This window comes from Lissotriton vulgaris, chromosome 5 (assembly GCF_964263255.1).
Source record: "Lissotriton vulgaris chromosome 5, aLisVul1.2, whole genome shotgun sequence".
Classification (NCBI taxonomy): Eukaryota; Metazoa; Chordata; class Amphibia; order Caudata; family Salamandridae; genus Lissotriton; species Lissotriton vulgaris.
In genome coordinates this window covers 1,044,236,241-1,044,259,474 of record NC_141693.1, presented here as the reverse complement: position 1 = coordinate 1,044,259,474, position 23,234 = coordinate 1,044,236,241, and the positions used below count along the sequence as shown (strand labels likewise).

The following is a 23,234-nucleotide window of genomic DNA, read 5'->3' as shown; positions in this document are numbered from 1 at the left end:
TTCTACACACATACACCTGTCCATGTTCCTTGTTTATGGCCAGTTTTATGACAAGGAGGTGCCCTGTTTTATTGGGGTTTCATCGATATCTGATTGTAATTCCGGGCTGGGCTGGGTCATCTATCACAAACTGGACATCTAAAATATGGGTTGATCAACATGACTGTGCGTTTTGCTCCATTGTGTAAATATGTATATGGCCGTATTGTAAACTCAAGAATTCTTGCCTGAAGTGTAATATCGTATATAAAAGGAGAAGGCTGGTTCTGTAAAAACGAACAGTCTCCTGAGAACTTACGGCCCGTGTTGTCGTGCTTCTAGGACACATGTTACTTGGTTGCAGCCAATAAAACTCGATCTCTGACTTCACCTAGAAGACTCTTGGTTTCTGTGGTCCGGAACAGGGAGAACTCAGAGGTCTTCGGGTGTTATCCCCTGGCACCACCGGGTTCCTAAAAACCCGGCACCTCATTCCATCCTACGGTAAAAAAGCACTCACGGGGGTCGTTTGGGTTATTTACTTTTCACCAACAAACAGACACTTCATCAACAGACGCGTTTCGGTAAAGAACCTTCATCTATGTTTACCGTAGCGCCATCTTAGACACAGTTTTAACCACATGTGCATATTATCACAATCAACGAAGGACTCAGAAATACAAAAAGAGTCATTACAAATGGAGCGCCATTTTTAAACAATCAAATCAATGAAAGAAAGTTCAATAATGCCCATGGATGGGCACGTTATGGATATAAATATATACCCGGCTTTCCAAAACAATTGTATATACAATTGAGGCTGTGATAAATCAAAGCATACTAATCCTGCCCTGTATGGGCATGCAGTGAAAATACATAAATACTGCCCTGTATGGGCTTGCAATAAAACTGCAAGGTTTGTGTCTAATGTAGACCATCAATACATCATATTCACACACATATATACATCTAAGAAGAAAGAAGGAAGGAATGTCAGAACCACGCCAGAGAGAGGGCGACCTGGAAGATCTGCGGGGAGGAAACAGAGATAAAGGATTCTATATACATATATACATATATACATCTATACATTTCAGAAATCAGGCTCAAACTGAATTTACATATATATAGTAAGTTGACATGCCTGGATCGTATTAATCACTTTTTACAGCATATCCAGGACTGTATACGTGGCCTTAACAGTTGATATAAATTCCATCAAGTTATTCTCCCAGGTGTATTGCAAGTTCCTCACTGCTGTTCAAACCCAAAGGATGCTTGGTGTGCATATCAATGATATACCTCGACTCCAGTCTCCGGAGCCGAAGTAATCTGTCCCCCCCTCTAGGATTACTGGGACCATGATCAAGCCCAAAATAACTAAGCAGATCCCTGTTGCGCTGATGTACTTTATCAAAATGACGCGCAACAGGGTATGCTTCATCACCTTTTGCAATGGCCCGCATGTGCTCCAGTATTCTCATCTTCATGAGATTGATCGTGCTTTCCACGTAACGCAGCCCGCACAGGCAGGTTAAACAGTAAACACTGTAGGTGGTGGTGCAAGTAAGGAACCTTCTGATCTTTCTGCGGATTCCTATATTGGGAATTTCATAGGTCAGAACTCATTTGCTGATTGTACAAGCTTTACATTTCCCACAGGGGAAAAACCCTTGCATGGATCCAAAAGCTGATTTAGGGGTTTCTGCCATGTAACTGTGCACCAGATCGTTTTTTAATGATATCGCCTTCCTAAAGGTGATTAAAGGATTGGAAGGGAGATCAACGCTCAGTACCTCATCAGTTTGTAATATGTGCCAACTTCTTTTCAAGATCTTTTTAAGTTGGGTTGAACTTTTGGAAAAAGTAGTTAGAAGGCGGAATTTCCCCCCATTTGCAGAGTCTTGGATTCTCCTGTCTTTGGTCTTTAAAAGGCTATCTCTTTTCAGTTTATTTGCTCTTTCAAGAGCGTTATTTAGAATCTTGCGGCTATAGCCCCGTGCCTGAAAACGTTGCATACTGGCTTTGGCTGCACTTTGGAATTCTTTCTCATCTGTGCAATTACGTTTAATCCTAAGAAGTTCCCCGTAGGGGATACTTCTTATAAGATTAGAGGGATGGCTGCTAGACGCTTGCAATATAGAATTGCCTGCTGTCGGCTTTCGGTACAATCTGGTTTTTAATTCTCCTGAGTCTATATAGATATTAATATCCAAATAGTTAACGGAGGACTCACTAACTTCACCAGAGAATTCCAGATTGAGTTTGTTCCTATTGAGGACATCAATGAATTCTTTAGCCGTCTCTGGTGGACCATTCCATACGACAAACACATCGTCGATGAAACGATACCACCCCACAATCTGTTCAGTCCACTCTTTGTTGGCCTCCCCCCAGGCCACCTGCTCCTCCCACCAGCCCACGAACAAGTTTGCGTAGCTGGGGGCGAAGCAGGTGCCCATCGCTGTCCCAGACAGCTGTCTGTACAGTTGTTTCTGAAATAGGAAGATATTGTTAGCCAAACAAAATTCAACAAACTCCAAAACCATTGAGCTATGTTGTGTATATTTAAGTGGACGATTGTCTAAAAAGTACTTGGTGGCTAAGAGACCATCTTCGTGTTTAATCGAAGTGTAAAGGCTCGTAATGTCCAACACCATCATGGTGTATCCCTCCTCTCACTTCAAGGTAGCCAATTTGTCCAACAAGTCTGTGGTATCCCTGATATAGGATTTCAGAGTCTTCACATGTTGTATCAAGAAGAAGTCCACATAGGTGGTTAGATTTTCAGTTAGGCTGCCTTGAGACGCCTTAATTGGCCTGCAAGGGGGCATGGTCTTATTCTTGTGCACCTTAGGTAGGTGATAAAATGTGGGTATTATGGGATTTAAGCGTCTCAGAAATAGGAACTCATCAATGTCCAGAAGTCCTTTATTGTGCCATCTAGATAACATCGCATGGTAATCCACAGTACTTCGTTGGTAATCATTAGTTGTGATCGCCATATATGTGTCCTGGTTGTTCAGTTGGCGGAATGCTTCGATGTCATAGTTCTGCTTTGTCTGAATGACAATATTGCCGCCTTTGTCAGCAAGCTTGTAGACGACACCCTCATCATTACTCAACTCAATCAGAGCTTGTTGTTGTTTCTCCGTGAAATTTCCATCTGGAGATCGCCGATATTTTTGTCTCCGTCTAAATTGGGTTAAATCTTTCACCACCGCCTCCGCAAAGATATCTATGGAATACACTGCCATCTGTGGATGGAATTTCGATGCCAGTTTAAAAGACGTGAGTCCACCCAATTGTTCGGTGTCAGTCACAGCCAGCTGTTGGGTTCTACTTTAGGACATCAGATCTTCTTCAGTTCTTAATTCCTCCAGGATCACAATTGTTTCCAAATCTTTCACAGCCAAGAGATCCGATACATGGCGCATTGCCAGCTTTCTTATTGGGTTTGCCAGTATGCGGTCTAGTCTTAAAATACTTATGAAGTTTCAGTTTACGCGTAAACTTGAATAAATCAATTCGCGTTTGTGTAAATTCCATTGTTTTTTGGGGACAGTACGTCAATCCTAGCTTGAGTACCGACTCCTCAGTGCTCATCAGTTGTTTATTCATAAGATTGACTATGGTAAGATTCTCCTCCATCATTGTCGTTTTTTGTTGTAAATCTTCTTGCTTCTTGTTGCTGGTGGGGAGACATTGTTTCTTACGGCCCCTCTGCCCCCTCCTTGTTTTCCTCTTCCCGATTTTTCCGGGGGTTTGCTCGCTCCCCCTTTCCGCCAAGATTGGCGGATCAGTTTGAATTCCTTGCGAAAAGGAGTACGGACACGTCCTGATCTTTAGGTTCCAGCACCTTCTTCTTCCGATGATTCGTTTTTGGTTACCTCTGATTCTGAGGTTGCCGGAGCCTCCGCTGTTCCACTTGTCGTTTGGACCACAGTCTTGCTTTTATTCAGTAACTCCTTCCGTGGGGTGTCATATTTTTTCGCGAAGGTTAGAATCCTTCCATGGGCATAATCAGCTTCATCACGATCGAATTTACTTTGTTTTCGTAATTTGATCTTCTCTTCATAGGTTTTAAGACGCTTCTTCATTTGATCTCTGTATTCCCCAATCTTCACTTGGTCCTCCTCCTTCTTTAGTTCTTCCTCTAAAGTTTCGATATCTTTGAGTGCCTTTTCACGGTCGCTCCATGCGAACTTTACCAAAATCCGTAGACTCCCTTCACAGGATGCTGCAGTATGTTCCGCCCATTCATCCAGTAATAATGGGTCTGGGGACTCGTAGGCAGGCACCGTGTAGATTCATAGACCTCTCGGGACCCTATTGACTTAAATATACTTTTGGAGGGAAGTTCCCTCCCACCATTTCCTTATTTCGCGCTCGTACAGCCGTTCGAGCGCGATATATTTGGTGGTAACAGTCGTTTTAGTGGGTTCACTTGGGGCTTGTGGAGTGGAATGAAATTCCCAATATAGGAATCAGCAGAAAGATCAGAAGGTTCCTTACTTGCACCACCCCCTACAGTGTTTACTGTTTAACCTGCCCGTGCGGGCTGCGTTACGTGGGAAGCACAATCCATCCCATGAAGATGAGAATACTGGAGCACATGCGGGCCATTGCAAAAGGTGATGAAGCATACCCTGTTGCGCGTCATTTTGATAAAGTACATCAGCGCAACAGGGATCTGCTTAGTTATTTTGGGCTTGATCATGTTCCCAGTAATCCTAGAGGGGGGGGACATATTACTTCGGCTCCGGATGCACACCAAGCATCCTTTGGGTTTGAACAGCAGTGAGGAACTTGCAATACACCTGGGAGAATAACTTGATGGAATTTATATCAACTGTTAAGGCCACATATACAGTCCTGGATATGCTGTAAAAAGTGATTAATACGATCCAGGCATGTCAACTTACTATATATATGTAAATTCAGTTCGAGCCTGATTTCTGAAATGTATAGATGTATATATGTATATAGAATCCTTTATCTCTGTTTCCTCCCCGCATATCTTCCAGGTCACCCTCTCTCTGGAGTGGTTCTGACATTCCTTCCTTCTTTCTTCTTAGATGTATATATGTGTGTGAATATGATGTATTGATGGTCTACATTAGGGCAGTATTTATGTATTTTCACTGCATGCCCATACAGGGCAGGATAAGTATGCTTTGATTTATCACAGCCTCAATTGTATATACAATTGTTTTGGAACGCCGGGCATATATTTATATCCATAACGTGCCCATCCATGGGCATTATTGAACTTTCTTTCATTGATTTGATTGTTTAAAAATGGCGCTCCATTTGTAATGACTCTTTTTGTATTTCTGAGTCCTTCGTTGATTGCGATAATATGCACATGTGGTTAAAACTATGTCTAAGATGGCGCTACGGTAAACATAGATGAAGGTTCTTTACCGAAACGCGTCTGTTGATGAAGTGTCTGTTTGTTGGTAAAAAATAAATAACCCAAACGACCCCTGTGAGTGCTTTTTTACCGTAGGATGGAAGTCCTGAGTTACGGAATTTGGAGCGAATATTGATTTGTGGGAGCACCCACACATTGAAAAGCACCCGCCTGTGGGTGCCCTGCCCAGGTGTTCTTGGAGCTTTATATATATATATATATATATATATATATATATATATATATATATATATATATATATATATATATATATATATATATATATATATATATATATATATATATATATATATATATATATATATATATATATATATATATATATATATATATATCCTGTGACAAGCATAATGACAGCGATAAAACTTTGTATGTTGAGTTAGTGATCATTTCATATTCCTCCATTCCTCCTTAGGTAAATCCTCACCTGAAAAATCATCACCAAATCACCACCTTTTCGGTGGATCTCCACTGGCTCTCCTTGCATGCCCACCCCTTCAGCAAAAGCATCTGTATCATTATCACAAAGCCATCATTACCAGCACCTTCTCATATCTGACTGACAATTTTTGACGGCTCTCACTCACATCCGGGAAAACATCAGAATGGAAGCAAACAAGTGTAAAAAGAAAATTCAACAGACCGTCTCATCTATGTACCTAGAAGTTGGAAGAACAAGCCTGTATCCATCAGGAATGCCCCACCCTACTTTAGTGTATGAAAAATCTGAAGATGCAACTCTTTAAAGCGTGCTATTTCAGGATACAGAAAAAGTCCACCACTACTCCAAAACCCAGTTACCGCTCCAGTCACTTGTTGATTGTATCTTTTCCTATCACGCTATACATTTTTTTGCAGGAATTTGACTAGGTTAGCTCTATACAAATATTACATACATACACAGTTACACAAAAATCTATGCAAATGCATATCTGTCAAAGAAACCACACATACATTCAAATTCTAATTGCCTGTACATAATTGTGCATTAAGGTCACACTAGTCTAAATCTAAAGTAGCTATGCATTTTCAAACATGAAATCAGAACAGTGCACAATTAAATTTTTACTCTTAGAAATCACATATCTCTCCAATCACAAGTGACTGTGGTTTTGCCTTGGACCGTGTAGGGCACTCAGTTACATATCGACACAATACAAGTAAGACTCATGATATTAGATGACATTTCTTAACATTCAAAGAGAGGAGAAGGACAAGCAAGTCTAAGACATACAGAAGAATTGTGGATTGACGATTTGAAAGTTATAATTTGATAAAGTGAACTAAATCTCACCACGTAACTTGTTACCTATGACAGTCAGGTTGTATGCTAGGAGGATGTTACGTGTAATGATGTTATTAGCAGGAGTACTTGTGAATGGTTGACAATGAGGAGTACAAACGTGAGCAAGCAACTTTTTAACCCCTCCGACGCTGATGACGAGCTCAGCTCGTCATGAAGTACACCTCTCGTACGCTCATGACGAGCTGAGCTCGTCATGAACCGTGGGATTTTTAAAACTTCAGCGCACAGCGGGAAAATGCGCCGCACCGATAGTGTTAAGGGTGTAATTTCATGTTTAATTCTGACATTTAAAGGGATTAATTTTGTCTACATTATAGTAAACACTGTGAACATCTTTCAATTAAGTCTGAAATGTTTGCATATTACTGCAATGTTTCTCATGGGACGTTTTAGTATTATTTTAAAGAAGATGATGAATCTACTACTAAATGTATACTTTAAATATTAAGAAAGGGCTCAGGAAACTGATCGGTGTTATAGTGTAAAATTCCTTTATTCATATGGAGTGCCCAGAGAGGTTGACTGGTTCCCAGATAAGCTGAATTAGAGTATACATTTCTTTCGTCTTTAAGGATACTCTCCCAGGCGCTGTGGTTATTTAAAGACATTCAGCAAGTGCAAGAGATTGATATTCACTTTGTTCTATTATATTGTTATTCAGTTCTTTGTTATTTGCGTTATTAGGTGCAGTTTTTTCTAATGCATATCTCAACCCAAACTATAATGTCATCGGTCTCGCGAGTAACCCGTAACTGTACAATGAGGCATACTTGTCCACCAATTCTTAATCTCCAGCTGAGAAATCTTTATTTTACAAAAAGGTTCCAAAATCTCAAAATCAGACACTTTGTCCTCCCTGGCTCTACTAGCTATCCACAGTGCATCATGCGTAATCAAGTAAGAGTGTCACCAACCCCTACAACAAAATGAAGGAAATGGGTATGAGGCCATAAAGCATCAATAAAGGGGAAACAGCCATTCTCTCTTAACACAGATAGCACCAATGCCGGTAAATCACCAGGGGAGGCATGGTTTCAACAATTAGATAAAGGAGAGGAGAACTGTGCGATTAAACAGCTACCTGTGATATGTACGGCCTGGCTCAATAAACTAGACCATTTGGACATTTGAATTATTCTTATGCTAAGGAAGGGAGAACAACATGCATTTCCTTCTCATTCATCTCTCTGTTTGTCTATGTAAAAGACTATAGTGTTTAGCTGGGAGGATTAAAAAAACACTTCTCCCACTGCCATGTTGACACTAGTGTCAGGGGAATTAGCCCAAGCACAAAGAAAAGATTCCTTTTTAGATCGAAGCCTTGCAGACAGCGCAGCTCCCTGGTTGCAAAAAGATTTCTTTTGGACATTCTGAAAGCTTCCCTAGAATTGCATTCCCAACCATTGCTTACCATTGGCTTTGTAACTCACATTTATTTGCTGGATTTATTTGTTGTAGCCTGTCCAGATTGAGTCAGTCCATTCTGTGGAGCATAGCCTGCTTACTGTATTTTTCCAAGAGTGCTTACTTTCTATAAACAGGCCTATAAAGTTTGCTTTCATATTGTCAAATTTGGTGTGCATTCACAGACAGAAGTCAAATGCCAGGCTCTATCTTCCAAAGAAGCTTGGTGTTTAATTTAATTTCTCTGACTTCAAAGTGAGAGGATTTATCTGACAATCTTGCTGGGTATGGGAAAGGATAGGCTTTTACCTAGCACACAAAAAAATTTAAATGTCTGTATATGAACTGTGCAAATACATCAGAATTAGGAAAGCACAAATCAAGCACTTTTTTTGTAATTCTGAAATGTAGTGGAAACAAATATTTTAATACGATCAAAAATAACCAATACATTAGGTGATGCCATTTCCACACCTTATCGTTTGAGCTCTGTTTAGTTTAATCAGTTAACCTGTAGGTGCGAATGTAACGGTCATCTCAATTGAAAATGTATTGTCTGTTATGGCAGTGTGCTGCCACACCATGCATACTCCAATCTATAACACTCTATGCCAATTTACTACACTCTACACCCCGCTATGCTGCTCCATTCTATGACACTTTATTCCACTCTACGCTACTCCACAACACTTTACTCCACTCTCCACTAATCCACTCCATGCTACAAAACTGTACTCCACTCTATGACTCTCCGCTGCACTCTAACGACCCTCCACTCTACGACCCTCCCCTCCACCACCCTCCACTCCACTTTATGATGCTCTACTCCACTCTATTACGCTCCATGCTACATAACTCCCTCCAAAGCCATTTTATTACACTCTACAACAGACTACTCCCCTCTACTCCACACCACTGCACTGTATGCCACTCTATGACACTTTGCGACACTGTACTCCACTCTCTGCCATTCTACGCCACTCCACACAACTCTCTCTATGGCACTTTACTCCATTCTACAGAACCCCACTCTATGACACACTACTCCACTGTTTCACTCTGTGCCACTCTACTACACAACACTCTATTCCACTGCACTCTAAGAAACTCTACTTCATGACACTCCACTCTACTCCACTTCACTTCATGCCACTCTCCTCAATGCCACCAACTTTCAGCCAGGCTGAACAGCAGTCACATGTCTAAACCATTGGCGTAGCCAATAGCTCTTGCATAGGTGAGACCTATTGGCTTTGCCAATGCTTGTTCTGAAGATATGCTGTAGGAAGAAATGAAACTGAGACGAGCATACTGAATGGAGTTTCACAATGGTGCCCATAATGTTCCTGTATACACAACCACAAAGCATGTGATGACTGATCAGTCACACTTCTCCTCAACAAAGCATTGAAAAAGAAAGAGACGCAATGTCCAGGCACAGAAAGAATTCTGAATAGAAATTACCCTTCTACAGTGGCGGGAGACTGCTACAACTTCATCCTCGTTCAGGAGCCTCCTTGCCATGTCCTCGATGGAGGCCAGCCTGCTCTCTGCTGATGTGTGCTCACCTCCATTGGACTGATGCGCATCCCTTTGAGAGCCAAACATAAAAAGGGGGCGGCTCCTCTCTTTGTCTAGTGAGAACAACATATTTCAATGAAAATGTTATAATGCCCTAATGGAAATCATTTCTGACAAACAACAACATAAAAAAACGCGTCGTGCTATCCTTAAATTCTCAAACCACCACAGACAGCATAACTTCTACAGAAAAGCTTAAGGGTGCCAAACGGGTCTCTTGCAGGAAAGAAGCCACAAAAGTAAAATGAAACATATTACCGGGCATATTTTTCTAAGGGCAAGTGCAACATTTAAAGAGTATTGGGCTTTTATATTTCTAAAAAGGTTTAAACAAGTCCGGTGTGAAATAAATTGCACTTGCGGAATGCACAAAAGATACCCACAGTCAAGAATAAAATAACTTGTAAATTAAGAAATCCTAAATAAAACTGATACTATTTCAGGACACAGAAAGGATTTTTATTTATATTTCCTGGTAGTGTTCTGCCAAACCGGATCATGCGAGGACACCAATAAATCCCATTGTGTTAAAGAGATTTCTGAATTTCGGCTTGTTCCATAATCCAATTGGTCTCATGAGACATGAAAAGCTTTCGAGCTCAAACAGAGACGACGGAGGAGCAATGGGATTCATTGCAAAGTGTCCCCACATGATGGAGCAGAGGTAATATAATGTTCATATCTGCTGTCATCAACCAGGGTCTTTCTCACTCGGATTTATAGCTGTAGACAACAAAAGTATTCAGTTACATCCTAAAACATCCGATTACTTTCATACAGAATACCACCTCGGTACAAAGGGTGCACTACTCTGAAAGAATGTGGATGCTTATGTGTTACAAGTAATCTGGGTAAGTCTCTCGGGTGGTACATTTTACATCTTAATCTGTAATATTTTGTTTGCTGAGCATTCCAATGCCACCTTCTTTAAGAGAGTATGTGTTTGATATGCTATTTCATGACACAAAAAGACACGTTTTCCATTAAAAGACGGATTTGAGTAACAATTATTCAGTGTACCCTGTCTGTGTAAAAATGAGTTTGCAAACTTTTACTTTTCAGAGAAGACCGTCTCGTCACCACAATAGATCCCCTTCTCGCTTGATAAGTGTTTGCTCTCGCTAGAAACTACCCATCCCCATCTAAAACGGATCCTCCGCCTCACTAGACTAGGTCAGTTCAGGTCCTTGCAAAGACTGACCTTTACCGCCCTAAGAGGCCTCCTTGCATCCGACACATAACATCCATAGTTCACAAGATCTTCTGCTCTCTAGGGCAGAGCTGCTCTTTTTCTACAGAGAGGAGCATCTTCATGTTTTAAGAGACCTTTGTAGCAAAGAGGATAAGCTGGGCATCTTCCTCACGGGATGTGCCTCTTTGTACACGAGCATGCTCACTCCCCATAGCTGATCGCTTCTGCCCTTGGACCTCATCAAAACAATGGGCCAACTCTTCGTTAAAGAAGTCCACTTCCCACCTGAAGAAGATCTTTCACCCCAACAAAACTCAAACAGCCCTCAGGTTCACTAGCGGAGATGACTTCATCACAGTATCTCATAGCCATGCTCTCCTCCTAATTGTGTATGAGGTACAAGAAAAGGACTCTGCATCTGAGTGAGCGTACAGGCACACGGACAGGAAATCACACTCCACACCATCTGGCAGTGAAAACCAGCAAAGTGCATGCAAGTGAAGTGAAACTCTGCTGCTTTACCCCTTTTCAGGCTTCTGATTACAAATTTCTGGACAACGTTGCCTGCGTACAGGAGAAGAAAGGGGGGGGACAAAAACGAGGAGAAATCAAATTTTTTGTAAACAATGAACTAGAAACAGAGGTGCATCTTAACTGGAAAGAACGAGAGAAGAGCAATGATAGGTAGGTTCTTTTCACCTTCCGATAAAACTAATATCATTTTACTACAGAACCATCATCTCTAATCATGAACCATGTTTTTTCATTGCATTCTTCAGTAATTCACTCAATTGAGCTGTCCCGGGTATCAGAACCAACCATCCATTCTTTAACGTCCTACTGGGTGAGCCATACATGCCACCTTCTTTTTAGTTAAACGGAAGTCCTGGAAGCAGGCGAGGAAGCCCACTGAGGAACTGTTTTTAATGTGTTTCTTAAATTTTCCTATTATAGCAATGAAAGTGCCTGACGGTCACCCTAGGTCGCTCTAAGAGACGCTAAACAAACGAGGAACGGAACGATTACTAAATCGACAACGATTAGAATCATTCACTGATCAAACTTTTCCGTGTCTGGTAAGGGCTGGTATGGGGCCAGGCAGCACTGTTCCGTTCTCAGGGCTCTCTGGAGGCTTCAGCGTTGTTGAAAGCATATTTAGAGAAACAGCCCAAACAATGCTTAGTCCACACTATGTGAAAGCATGGCGTTCAATGTGACGGTTTAATTAACAGGAATGATTTATAATTTCTATAAGAAAAGGGGACCTCAGTGGCCCGTTCTTTGGGAAGTTGAAAAGTATTTGTAAAGGCTTACTTGAAAAGCAGAATCACCAAAATATGCCGTTTGGCATAACCGTTCATGTTAGCCTCTAAAAACACATTTTAAATCTTTCATCCGAATTAATACCTTTTTTCCTGCATTTACATACTGTCTCGTTGCTGATTTGAATGTATGATGACAGAGTTAGCACTATTACACAATACCCAATTATTGACAACATAACAACAAAACAGTAGACCATAGTCTTCAATTCCTCATGGCCACTCAAACCATAATCACTCTGTAAAGCTTCCCTATTGAATCAGAGTTAATCTCAAAATCTCCTCCCTCACTTATAAAGTCCTATATCTCTTATTAAGTCCTATATCTCTTATAAAGTCCTATATCTCTTATAAAGTCCTATATCTCTTATTAAGTCCTATATCTCTTATTAAGTCCTATATCTCGACTCCCATCTCGCTAACAAGATGACCCTTCCATGTAAGAGAAAAAGCACAATTCCTTGAGAAGAGAAAAGGATTCTTCCTTGCAATTGCTCCGAGTTTCCTGAAACTACAACTCTTTATCTTGTATGCAACACTGTATCATCCATTAGGGAGACATATTGCCATTTTGTAGTTCTCTTTACTCTAGGCTACTCTAGACACTTTGACTTGTATGAGAGGTTTTCCCACATACATCCCTCACCAGAGTTACATCGATGGTTAGCTGTCCACACTCCTTCCCACTGCCTACATTAGTGGGGTACGGCGTATGCCCACTTTGAGATTCCGGAGCGATGATGTTCAAAGAAATATCAGTATACAGTAAAAAATCTTTGCCTCCCTTAAAGCCCCATCTTATTTGGCAATATAACACTGAAGACAATTACATTACACCCTTCACTTTTCTCCATACCATCACACTTCTCCATAATCACATGCTTTGGTACCGGTTACTCTACCTTGCAAACAAGATCTCCCACCACACTACCACCTCTGCTAAGTGTTTTTATCTGCCGCTGCTTTCTTCTTCTGTGGCGATCTAGCACCAGTTCTTTCAGAGTGACTCTTTAATTGCTTCCGGTTATGCTTAACGTTTATATGACCTTGCAACTCCATTATTTGCTGGTTTGGGAGCGACAAATTGTTGTCTTTTTTATATAAAACTGTAAATTTAATTTGCAAACATGTTCAGTTTGCAACCATGTATAATTCTTAAAACCCCAATTGAGCTTCATAAGCACTCAAAAACCCATAGAAATATATAAAATGATGGACAGGAAATTGTGACTAGCAAGGGATGTTTTTCACTGGGAGTTCTGAGTGACATAAAATTAACAACACAAGAGAAGCTACAGGTGTCTATTTTATTTATGAAGTTTTATATGTTAGCGCTCTCTCTCGGCTTTTTTCAAGAATTTTATAATGTTAGGGAGGATCTTGTTACATGTATTTATTCATTTGTGGAGTTTCATTGAAACATCACATCTAGTTCTCTATAAAGGATGCAGGTGAGGATTCATGAAAGGGGGGGGCATGTTAAGGCAGAGTTAGTGTCAATGTACAAGTTATTTTGGGTAAAGCACTTTCTGGTAGAGACTATGTAGTTGCAGAATCCTCACCTTTCGACTATTGGCCAGGCATCCGACTGGATCCCGGAAACTTTTCAGCAGTGCAACCTTCATTCCCCGATTTGGCTTGGATTTGGATAGCAATCAGGATATGGATGTTGAGATCGGTCACTCTTATTATGAGGAGAATTGGTACGACGTTCTGCATCCTTGTCTTTTAGCTCCCCACCATGGAGGTCAAGACCAATGTACTTACGGAGGTTCTTCAGCCAGGGCAGACATCTAGGGCGTCCTTCTTACTATTTAATGAAGCCTTTACAGATACTTGATCGTGGGCATGGACCAAACCTTGCTCTGGCTCCCTGTTCAACTACCAAATTTCACACTGCCACTGCCCTGACTCGGGTAACCCTGCATTTTATTAAATCTCAGCACCCCTCCTCTGAAGGCTTGGTGGTGCAGGCGTCTGCAATCAAGGGTATTACCAAAGTATTCCATGTTACTCCCTCCGATAGGGAGTAAAATCGGGTATAGACATTCGGGAAGGGGGGTTTCTTATCCACCAGCTGGGCGTTCAGATCAGTGAGTGCCAGCTGCCTGCTGGGGCGCTATTCTCATGTACTTTGGAACTCAGTGGCCCAAATCCATCCTCGTTTCTCCAACGATCTCTTACCGGTTATCTCCAAGGCCTACAAGATGGTCATGATGCTGTCAAGTTCACAATTTGGTGTGCCTTGGACACTACCTATTTCATCAGGTGTGACACTGGTACCAAGGCCGCAGTTCGCCTCCATGCTTGCTGGGGTCCAATTATTTTTCAGACAATGTCCAGTCGTCCCTCATGGACATGCCATTCTACAGGGGACAAGACAAGTCATAGCTATTGAGAGGTTCAAGGAGAGCAGGACCATAGCACGCTCCATAGGCTTATGTGCCCCACCTCGCCAGCTCCATCAGCCCTACCACTCCTTTTGCAGCTTCAGCAGAAGCGCCATACTGCCAGCCAATCCAACCTCTACCAGGCACCCAGCATTTGTGCACTTGAGACCGTGGTGGCCACCACCTCACGGTCAAAGCACTGAACTAGCCACCCCACTACCCCCCTAGTGCAGTCTCACCTGCCAAACCCCTTTAGGTAGAGCACAGTCACCCGTGGGAGGTAGGATCTGAGGATTCTTGCTGGGTTCACTTGCCATTATATCAGATAGGTGGGTCCTGTAGTGTGTTTGACAAGGATTGCCCTACCTTTTATTCTCTAACAGCTGCACCTTCCATCGGCCCCCTCATCCCAGAGACTGATGGAGGATCATCTCTCCATTTTGCGGCAGGAGTACAATCCCTTTGGCCAAAGGGGCTATGGAGAGGGTGCCAGTGCAAGAGTTAGGATGTGGTTGTTATTCCCGCTACTTTCTGGTTCCCAAGAAGGACAGAGGCCTTTGTTCTATTTTACACCTGCACCTTTCTCAATGCCTTCTTCCGGAAGAAGAAATTTAAGGTGCTTACCCTCGTCCAGGTCTTGTCTGCCCTCGTACCTGGAGACAGAGATGGTGGCATTAGACCTGCAGGATGCCCATTTCCATATACCCGTCCTGCAGGCCCATTGGCGTGACATGTGGGTTGTAGTGGGACAAGAGCATTTTCAGTGCACTGTGCTCCCTCCCCTTTGGTTTCATCACTGCCCCTCAGGTGTTCCTGAAAGTGATGGCAGTGGTAGCAGCACACTTTTGGGGGTCATGGGAGCTAGTTTTCCACTACCTCAAAAACTGGCTAGTCATAGCTGGCATGCCCCAGTTAGTCGTCCACCATCTCAAGTACGGCAAATTTCAGTAATCTTTGGGGTTTAGTGTGCCAACAAAACTGATTGCCTCTCAGACATTACCCTTCATCTGAAATATTCTGCACACTGTTCGGTTTCATGCCTTTCCCCCAGGACGGAGAGTCCAGGACATTCAGATTATGATTGCGATCTTTCAGCTTTAGTCCAGGATTTCACGGAGGTCGACTGAGGCTGGAGGGACTGATGGATTCCTGCATCCTGCTGATTGAGCACACCAGGTGGCATATATGGGCTCTGCATTGGGTTATGAAGTCTCAGTAGGCCCAACACCAAGGGGACCTCTATGACCACATTCACATTTAGGAGGAGACAGCAAAAGATCTCTAGTGGTGGTTACTGGGCCACGATTGGGTCTGCGGCAGACCCCTCTCCCTTCCCCAATCAGAGTGGACAGGAGATAAGAGGTCTCTGGTCTCCAGTGAAGTCCCAGCCCCATATCAACCCTCTGTAGCTGCGGGCCAACCACTTAGCACTAAAAGCCTTCCTTCAATTTGTCAAGGAGAGGCTGGCTTCAGGTGCTCACAAACAATGCCATCGTCATGAGGTACTGCAACAAAAATGGTGTGGTGGGGTCCAATACCCTGTGCGAAGAAGCCCTGTGCCCCTGGAAATGGCTGGACCACCAAGCACCTTTCCTGGTAGTAAACCACCTGACAGGCTCTTGATTGCCAATGCAGATGAACTAAATCATAGATGCCTAGCAGATCACAAGTGGCAATTGCACTTGGAGGTGGTGCAAGGTCTCTTCTGCAAATTGAGAGAACATTGGCCCGATCTCTTCACCACTGCCAAGAAAGTTTAATGTCAGCACTTCTGCATGTTGGAGTTTCCAAGGCATCTTTTACTCATAGACGCGTTCCACCTTGAGTGGTACTCGGGACTCCTGTAAGCTTTTCTGCTGACGGTCTAGAGTTCTCAAGAAGATCATGACAGACTGAGCCAAAGTCATCCTAGTGGCTCAATATTGGGCACAGAGAGAACTGCTGAGCTTGAGCATCTGTCCTGTGATCAGGCTGCATCACTGGGAGGATCAGCTGTAGCAGCAGAGCAAGGTTCTACATCTGGGCCTTCACAAGCTCTACCTTCATCTGATTTTCCTCCAGAAGTGGTTGGTGTTGTCTTGGCAACTAAGCATACACCAACGAAAACTGTATACGTGTGTCTTTTGGACAAATTTGAGGCTTGGTTCTGCACTCGGCAGATAGATAGATCTCCTTCAAGTGAAGTAATATGAGGTTTTATTATTTGTTTTGGGCCTAGTCTGGCAAGGCTTTTCTCTGGGTACAGTTAAAGTGTATCTTTCTGCTTTTTTTGTGGTTTCCAGATCAGCCTTCATTGTTTCAGTGGCATGTTTTCTTTCTTTTCTTTAAAAAGGGTTGCCTCCATCCTTCTTTGTCATGCCACAGTGGGACCTTAACTTGGTCCTCACATTCTTGAAGTGCACTCCCTTTGAGCCTCTTCGCACCTGCGCCTTGTGGCTTCTCACCCTCAAGACAGTGTTCCTGGTCACTACTTCATCCGTGAAGCATGAATGAGCTTCAAGCTCTCTGAGTCAACCTTCCATACACCACCTTTTTTCCCTGCAGGCTGGTACTGAGGGCATGGGAATTTTTCTGGCCGAAAGTTGTGACACCGTTACACTTCGGTCAGAAGATCACCTTGCTGCCATTCTATGCTCGGCCTCTTGGAATCCAAGAGGGTGCTAAGCTTTAACATAGATTGTACCAAAGAACACCGGGTGGATGGTCAGCTCTTTGTAGGATTCTCTAAAGTGACAAAAGGCAAGGCTGTGCACAACAGAATCATCTACCCTTGACCCATCCCTTTCTAAGGTGACCCGACTCAGTGAGTGAGTCCGGCCCTGGATGTTGTTGATCTATTGGACCCTTACTGGTTTGTCGACTCACTTACTCTAACTGTTTCGTGTTCCCTTTAAGTACTATCCTCCATGGCCATTTCAACCAGCCCTGATCTGCATCCCTACCCCTTTATTATTCCCCCATTACTCTCTACGCACCCAAGAAACTTGTTTTCTACGCTTTTTTAATGCTTTAATAACGTATTTATTATGTCACACAGTTTTTTACCTATGCAATGATTTGTTCTTGTAACTAATGTAACGTTGCAACAATGCTAACCTCATGTAAAGCGCTCTGATACTTCCGGGTCTAGCCAGCTCTGTATAAAACTCTTCAAATAAATAAATCTAGCTCTGCATTAAGATCTGCTATGCATTAGCCAAAAAATAGCCTCCCGAAATACTGCATAACTATTCTACCAAGGCCAAAGCTGCTACCATTGCATTGGCACGCCTGTTATGGATATTTTCAAGGCAGCTACGAGGGCGTCCCTCCATACGTTTACAAAGCACTACTGTCTGCACAGTCGGGTTCACTGAGAGGTGCAATTTGCCCACTAAGTCCCGCAGGATTTTCTGGTTTGAGTCCATTCACAGGCCAAACTTCAAATAGGTATTGATTGGGTATTTGTTGAAAAGGTGAGGGATCTGTGGTTAGCAATCTCTTTCAGAAGAACAAGTTACTTACCTTCGGTAAAGCTCTTTCTGAAAGAGACATTGGCCGTAGATTCTTCAGGGACACTCCCATTCTCCCTGTTCGGCGATAGGACATTACCCATTAATTAAATCCCTTATCCAGTAAACTGCACACTGCTCATACCAATCGGTATGGAGTCTCTACGTCTGAGAGCGCGAACACCATTAAAAGCAACTGACGTCAGCTCACAGCAGTGGATGCTATACAGGCTCTGAACATAATTTCCAGAGCAGAACAGGGCCGGTGTGCAGCCCCAAGGCGTAACCCATCAGAAGGCAAAGTTTCATCTGAAAAGTTTCCAAATCCATTCTGATGCCAGGGAAATATTTAAAAGGCAAGGAATCTGCAGCTAGAAGTCGCTTTCAGAATGCCTGCTTTGGGGATGGCTGGACAAATGGGAGAGTATAATAACCAGGCGCAAAGCATTAGCTTAAGAGTGCTTCTTGGTGCGAGACAGATTCAGCCTTTTATTTGACAGAGGTCCATAAATGGAGTACTATTACATTTCTTAAGAGTAGTATCTGTGTTTGACACAGCTTTGAAATTGCAGAAGTGTGTAGTGACGCACTACAGGAAACATAACATAATTAATATTGTTGTATCACATTTACACACACAAAAATTTTCGCCTTGTGGAAAATCTGCATCAATAAATCATATGCAATTAAAGTACTTCAATAAATCTATGACTGTAGGAGACTGAAGCATAGTATGGTAACATGTCCCATAATGTGAACTGATTACTGAACAAAGACTTATGCTTAAGGTAGGTGAACCCAGAGACTTTATGAATGTGTTCGATATAGTTTTCTGCAGTTATGCATGTTTTGTATTTGTTTCTCTATGTGAGGCAAGTGCAATATACATTTTTTTAAAACATAAAAAAGGAGACTCAACCATGAGCAGGCAGGTTTTGGAATAGTTTTACATTTTTAGGGAGTTTATGTGCTCTGGTCTTTGACACTGTGCTCGGTGATTAAGTATCTTTCATAGTGGCTGTAAAATAGCATGCTGAGAATGAATATGGAGGCTGGACAATATGTCCTTGTTTGTTGTGGTATTATCGGGCTGTGTTTGGCTAATATACAAGGTGCCACTGTTTGCTAGTGTTCAAAATGGTTTGATGCTTGCATTTGCTGTGATGTAGGGTTCTGTCCAGATAATGATTAAGAACATTCCGGGGTTGCCTGAAGGATATTTCCTGAACATAGGGTGTCCCCCGTTAAGTACTGAAAGGATGTCCACTGTAACTAGTATTTAACCTAGCGTCTCTCTGATCTTAAGTTCATTTTTTGTTCTCTCAAAGGCATGCTTTGGACTAGATTTGCTATTTTTTATAGACTATTCATTAAAGATTTCTGGAAACTTAAAGATGAAAGATTTATATGAAGGTTGTGTACTCACACTATCCGCACCTTCTATACTCGCGCTGCTCAGCCTATTATTCTCATATTCCTCCCTGCCCCCTTACCTCTCTATATATCCCATGGGTTTTATTTCTTCCTTGCCCACTTCCCCTTTCCCATATTTCCCCTTCTCCTACAATTCCCTTTATTGATGAGGTTTCAACCAACAATGCTTTACTCTAATCAATATTCTCAATGGCTTACCTTAAGTATCTAATGTACCATTCCATGTTTCAATTTCTTATTGCATTGTATAGAATGTGTATCTTACTTTCCTGCACCGTCAAAATCAATAAAAATGTTGGCAACAAATATTTCTTGAAAAAGTATCATCAATCTCTAGACTGTTGCACGACGGTGTAGCCTTCCAGTGTTCAAGAGAAGCTAATTCACTAAGAGAAGGGTCAGTGAGCGAAGGGGAATGTGGTTGAGAGTCTGTCATAGATTAGGTATGCTGATGGCCAATACAGATGGGAATTTGACTGTGAATATTCTGTACAAACTTAAAAGGAAGGGGAGATTTGGCATTGAATCAGTTCTGGATATTAGTTAGGATGTTTATCCTTGTAACAAACGAGAACTGTTGTATAAAGAGGATTTCACATAAGTTGTGCTAGGGCAGAAGGCGGTCTGACTGTGCGTCTTCATTATTGTTAATTGTGGTGTTTCCCCATATGGTGATTAAGGGTTAATGGTGGAATTAGGTTTGATTGTACATCTGTGTTGAGATGTAGGATGTGATGTTTTCCTCTAGGTCTAAATATGGCCATTTTGGGAAGGGAAGTCTGACCGTTGGTCTGCCCTTGCATCATTTGTGGTATATCACTATTAAGTATTGGCGTTGTTGTCTGAGTGATTTTTCTGCGAGGAGGTGTTGTGATTAGGTATAATGTGCCAGCTGCATGATTTGTGATGCGGAATGCTGTGGCTGTTGCTGTTGAATGCAGATTTAATTTATGTTCTAAGCAGGGGTGCTTCTACTATAAGTACATCAGGTAGGGTATCCCAGGGGCTTGAGGGGACCACTGTGCCCCAATTATGGCTGTGTTGTACTACCCAACTGGTGGGACGGAGGGTCCGGGGTCTTTGCTTGCATTACTGAACATTGCACCCTTGCTACACAACTGATTCTAGATGCTCTAAACACGTCGAAATTTGGAAGGTGCACATTACAATAAATCGGAAGTAGCTGGGCTTTCTATGTATACCAACGGATGAATGCCTGTAATGTAAGAAGAACAAACCAAGTGTTCTTTGTATAATCCACAGTTAATGTATTATTCTGATTTTCTTTAAAGCATTTTAAACTGCACTTGTGCAGCTTAAGAATGCACGATGTGTTCCTTTTTCTACTCCTAGAGTAGATCATGTGGTAACGTATAAAATCAAAGCGCTAGATGGAGGGGATTGATCTCTTTCATCACATTTTTCTAGTACTGTATTTTGTTGTTCATAGTAAGTGAAGGTAGGCATCTTTCCAGTAGTAGGTTTTACAGGAGTCCAATATGTAAGGTAAAACCCAACCTTTGAGCGCACAAACACTTCTTTGAATAAGGCCAGCCTGTGTAAATGTTCCCAAAAATGGGCAATGACATCAGAATTTCAGAATGTACGTTAACAATTCTCCAAAGTGGACCGTCGGATCAGCCCTGCCTGGACCAGACACTGTGAACTAGATACTGTACGTTCTATTTTTATCCTGCGCAGTGCCAACAATAGCATTGGTGTGTTCAACCGCCACTCTCCTAGTACCAACAACAAAGGAAGGCTGGATCATTTATTAAACACCCATCATGTGAGATGGGCATCCCTTGAGCTGAAAATAAGAACAATGTCCTGCTGTCAAAGTGGGAGATTCTCCAGTCCCTCAAGGGCAGAAGATGCCCACCTTGAACTTGACAGACACTGAAATATTCATCACAACACATTTACTCTGTGAGTACGAATAACATTAGAGTGGGTATTTTGATATGTGCAAAACACGGTTTGTGATCTGGACAAGCAACCTTACTTGGTGAAAGATAAACCTTGAAACTTCAATATTCGAACCTCTGAACATGGCTAATCTTATGAATGCATAATATACTATATTACGCAGTGGTGATCACATCTGGGTAGTCATAGCTAGGTCTGCTTTTCCAAAGACAAGGTGTTTTTTGGTTTATTAATATTTTGGTGCCATATGACGAATTTTCACAAAAGTTTACCAAAAAAAGAAAATTAATTTCAGCTGGAAGGATTTGGGGTGATTAGTCAAGTGGTGGCAAAGATAAAAGGGAGATCCCAAAAGCAAATTACCCTATGCATTTTCCATAGACTTCTTTAGGCAGAGATACAGCAATAACTGCTGAATGGAATTACATTAACTTTTGTAGGGAGCTAGATCTTGGTAGGCAGATTTCGCTTTTGTGATTTGGTGTAAATCCGTTCAGTAGTTCTTGAAAAATTAAGGGACAAAATTATTTGTATATCTGGATGGTTGGGTGCGAGAGACTCCTGCAAGAGTTTTGTGGGAGGCGAGCTTAATTTGTAAAATATGAAGTCCAGGTGCTCAAATGTTTGTCGGAGACCACACCCACTTTCCCCGGCTCCACCCACTTCCTCCCCTGGCTCCACCCACATACTCTATCGGCCCCACCCATATCCTCAACTGGCACTGCTGAAAGTCAGATGTAATACCCGATCTGAATTTCAACAAAGGATCCTTCCTCCAAGTAAGGTTTTGATAGTAGGTTCCCCTGCCCCGTGAACATTTTGAAAAAGATTAAATCAAAAGCGCATTTACAGCACAGTTTTGCAATAAATTAGCTAAAATGGCTAATGCATTGAAAAGGGACACATACTGTAGTATGTCATTTTTAACAGAGTCTAATTGTGAGGCATGAGACAATTGTGGGCAAACATACTCTGCAGGTTCTCAGGGTGCCCTAAAAAAGTGCTTTTGCTTTAGGGTTTAGAATATTCAGCAATTCTGTAGAAGTTGATTCCCTTTAAGGGTCTAATCTTATTAATAGCATCACCCACCACAGATGCAGTCACAAATAATCTTGTTTTTTTCTGTTCTCTTTGAGTGTTCAGTTGTGTGTAATGTTACAGTGAAAGTTGTGAAGGGTAAGTAAGGCACAGGGCCCTGATTAGTATAGAGAAAACACTTTTCTTGTCATTTGGAAGTGCAGGAGACTATTGCAGGCTTGGTACACTGCACAGTCTGACTGGCACAGCTTGTCAATGCTAATCATGGCTCAAGGAAAAGAAGCAAAACGCAGACTTTCAAATATTCCATGGTTGATGGTGAGGGGTTTCCTGGGGACAAATTGCTCCTCATAAGTCCTCTGAAAGGATGTTGATATTGGGGACAACTTTCCCTGTATTGGAATTCCTGTATTGGTTTGTAGGATACCGATTGTGTAATTGGTATAGGGAAAGAGTCAGTGACACAGTGACATATCCTGCTAATTCTGTCCCTCCATTACCAGGCTTTCAGTGCTATCACGTGTTTGGCAGTGATGAATATGAGACAGAAAAGGTGGCATGATATGCAATGAATGGTAGGAAATGACAAGTGAAACTATAAGAGGAGATTGAGAATATAGAGTGAGCAAAGATGAACTATATTGGAGAATGTAGCAGTGATAGGAGAAGTGGGCTGTGATGGGCGAAGGGGACTTTGAGAGGAGAAGGATACAGAAGAGGAGAAGCGGACA

The 23,234-nt window shown here is 42.1% G+C and overlaps 1 protein-coding gene across 1 annotated transcript in view; it reads right to left on the bottom strand.

Annotated features, from left to right (window-relative positions):
* The window catches only part of PDZD7 (PDZ domain containing 7), a 721,728-nt gene that overhangs the window by 335,318 nt on the left and 363,176 nt on the right, over nucleotides 1-23,234 (bottom strand). Inside the window, exon 10 of the mRNA XM_086922676.1 lies at nucleotides 9,591-9,760. Coding sequence (XP_086778802.1) covers nucleotides 9,591-9,760 — 170 coding nt within the window. The remainder of the gene's footprint in view (nucleotides 1-9,590; nucleotides 9,761-23,234) is intronic.